This window comes from Gracilinanus agilis, unplaced genomic scaffold (genome assembly GCF_016433145.1).
Source record: "Gracilinanus agilis isolate LMUSP501 unplaced genomic scaffold, AgileGrace unplaced_scaffold18061, whole genome shotgun sequence".
Lineage (NCBI taxonomy): Eukaryota > Metazoa > Chordata > Mammalia > Didelphimorphia > Didelphidae > Gracilinanus > Gracilinanus agilis.
This window is the reverse complement of record NW_025349209.1, coordinates 1-3,158: the sequence shown is the minus strand read 5'-3', so window position 1 is coordinate 3,158 and position 3,158 is coordinate 1. Positions and strand designations below refer to the sequence as shown.

The window sequence follows — 3,158 nt, the reverse complement described above, 5'->3', positions numbered from 1 at the left end:
GAGGTCCTGGGTTCAAATCTGGCCTCAGACACTTCCCAGCTGTGTGACCCTGGGCAAGTCACTTGACCCCCATGGCCCACCCTTACCAATCTTCCACCTAGGAGCCAATACACCAAAGTACAAGGGTTTTAAAAAAAATTAAAAAAAAAAAAAAGTCAGCCCCTTGCGCCCACCCTGGTGGTGAACCTCTCGGAGTCTAGGGAAGCTAGTCCCTAAAGCTAGACCCACGTTCCGCCTCAGACCAAACCAAAAAGCCTTTCCCACTTGAAAAGACCAAAGAGAAAATGAAAATTGATTTCTTAATCTATTTTATTAAGACAATCAAGCTCTCCCTCTGTTCCTTACCCTCACAAGCTTGCTCAGGTACTCTCCGGTCCTCTGGCTCTTACAATTTGGGAAACCTGAGGTCATTATTCTATTCTTTCACCTGGGACTCCTGTCTCCCACCTTGAAGAGAAATCTGATTCACCTAAAACTCAATCTCGTTCTTCCAAGCTGTTTTAGTCCCATGCCCGCAGCCTGCTCCCATCTCCTGAGGACTGATCTCATCTCCCAGTGATGTTACGGGGAGGTGTTAAAGGACCCTCATCCCATCTCCTGTAAGAAACTATTTAATAGCCATCTTGGAGTCAAGATGATGGCCAGTTACCTGATTAGAATGTGGAAGACCTAAGCTTGGCAGGAGCCAAAAGCAGTTAGGCTCGGGTATAAAAGCCAAGAATTGGAAGCCCTCTGGATCTCAGTGATGAGATATTTGGTTGGGTAAAGGGTGGTTTTTAGGTAGGTCTAGGTGTGCTCTGTTCAATCAGCAACCAGCAACCAGCTCTAACCCTGTGATTCATCGATCCCTGTTCCTGAATTACACTGACAAAGAAGAACAACAAACCTATCATTCAGCAGGATAACCTTGACTTCAGGTTGGATCTGTCCGGCCCAGCCAGGCTGACAACAACCAAACTTTGATCAGCAATATTTGAGTGAAGATTCATCAATAATATAATCATCTAAATATAGTTACAGATTTCTTATTCCCACTTTCCCAGCCATTACCCTGCTCCTCCTCCCCAAGTCTATTAGATATTAAATCATCTTTAAATTTACAACTGGCTTGAGCTTCATCAAAGATCTAGTGGCTCTAGAGGATGACATCCTGTGACAACTTAAGGGAAGAGGCTTAGGATATCCTTCTACTTTAGCGATCAATCCGCAGTCAGTCACAAGCGTTATCCAAAGGCACAGGGCTTCGGTTGGGTGGGCAGAGTTAGTTGAATAAATCTATCAGCTGATTCCTTGCTTGGCTGGCAGCCCTGGGATACTGTAAGCATCTGGAGTTTGGAATAAGCAGATCCAGTATATCCTAGTAACATCCACTGCAGTGGGAGATCCTTTTGGGTTCACTATCCTACCTAGGTGTCCCACTTAGAATTCAACACCTGTGATTAATTCAGCTCCAGATCCTACATAACACTCCTCATCGGAATGTCTAGCCAATCAGGAGACAGACCTATGTTTGAGATTTTGCTCTGTCATTTTTTTAATCACTAGAAAAGATTCTATCAGCCTAAACTCAGGGGTCGTTAGTCACTGAGGGGCCAGTGACCCCCAGCATTAACAATTGCTAGTCTTGTTAGTAAATGAATATTGCAAAAAAAAAAATTGTCTCAAAAAAATTCCATCTCAGAATCAATACTGTATCAGTTCCAAGGGAGAAGAGTGGTCAAGGCTAGGCCATTGGGGTTAAGTGACTTGCCCAGGGTCATCCAGCTGAGAAGTGTCTAAGGTCAAATTTGAACCCAGGATTCTTAGAATTGAAAGCTCTTGGAATTTAAACTTAGCCTGGCTCTCTATCTCCTGAGCTGCCTATCTCTGATGGAGACTGAGTGACGTCAAAGGGCTTATCCCCAGCTCTTTCATTGAGTCAACAAGAACTTAAAAATCAGATTTCCCGGTAATTCACCCTTAGATCCTCCAGAGTGAAGATGGGTCACACAGTGCCAGGACCTCCCTAGAGGCCCGGTCCCCCTCCCCTTCTCCCTCTTTCACTGCCTCGGTCCCCCTCCCCTTCTCCCTCTTTCACTGCCCCGGTCCCCCTCCCGTGCCCGCCCTTTCACTCACTCTTCCTTCCGGAGAAGCTCTTCCTCGGATTCGGTGAGCCGCTGCCGCAGCACCGCAATCATCTCCACGGCCACATCCACCTGCCGGTTCAAGGCTCTCTCCCGCCTCTGAACTTCTTGCTTCTTCTGAGTCAGCTGCACAAACGCAGCCCGAACTTCCAAAAGTTCCGCCGTCTTTTGCGTGAGCTCTTTGGTCAACTTGTCGATCCTCTTCTCGATGGTCTTATCCACCGCCTCGACCATCCGATTGAACTTCTCCCTCACGTGGGCCTCAAAGGAAGCTTTGGCATCCGTGGTGGGCAGCCCAGGGCTGGCCCGGGGGCCCCCTAAGGAGTCTATGGAGGTGTAGATGGGCACGAAGGACACGGGTCTCTCCGCCACCAACTGGAGGGACTTCCTCTCTCGCAGGTTCTCCCGGGACAGGTGGCACAAGTTCACGTAGTTTGCCTTCTGCTTGACCGCTCGGCCGCCGCTCCCCAGTTTGCCCTGTTTCAGGGGCTCCGAGGACGTGATCAGGTCCGGGTCTTTGAGGGGAGAAAAAAGGCTGCATTTCGTGACGAGGCTCCTCTCTTCGTAGCTGTGGCTGAACTCGAGGTGGGCCCTCAAGGAGGACAAGCTTCTGAAGCGGCTGCGATCTCCGCACCGCGGGCAGCGGAAGGGCAGGCACACGGCGACATTGTCGAAGGACTCTTGCCAGGGGTATCGATTTTCCTCAAAAGCCTTCTGTTGCATTACTCTGAAGCTCCTGGAAGAAGGGCGAGGAGAGAGAGCAAAGAGGATGGCCACGGTGAGCCAATGTGCCAGCCGATCGGGCACGAGCAGTAAGTGTCTGGTCCGTGGATACCCACGGAATGCGTGATATTTATCCAACTAATTAAATTATTATCTTTATTAGAATAGAGTATATTCTAATTATATATTTAGTTCTAAATATATATTAGAATAGAGTATATAAAATACCGACTACTTCATTATCAATTATATATAATTATATTGAAATTAATAGAATCTATCCTCAATTATGTATATAATTATACATATACA

At 47.5% G+C, this 3,158-nt stretch overlaps 1 protein-coding gene across 1 annotated transcript; it reads right to left on the bottom strand.

Annotated features, from left to right (window-relative positions):
• Positions 1–2,111: 2,111 nt before the first annotated feature.
• Positions 2,112–2,846, bottom strand: LOC123254227 (protein ZNF365-like). Its single transcript, XM_044683280.1, has one exon. It carries the CDS (start codon positions 2,844–2,846, stop codon positions 2,112–2,114), a length of 735 nt encoding a protein of 244 aa, XP_044539215.1.
• Between the last annotated feature and the right edge of the window lie 312 nt (positions 2,847–3,158).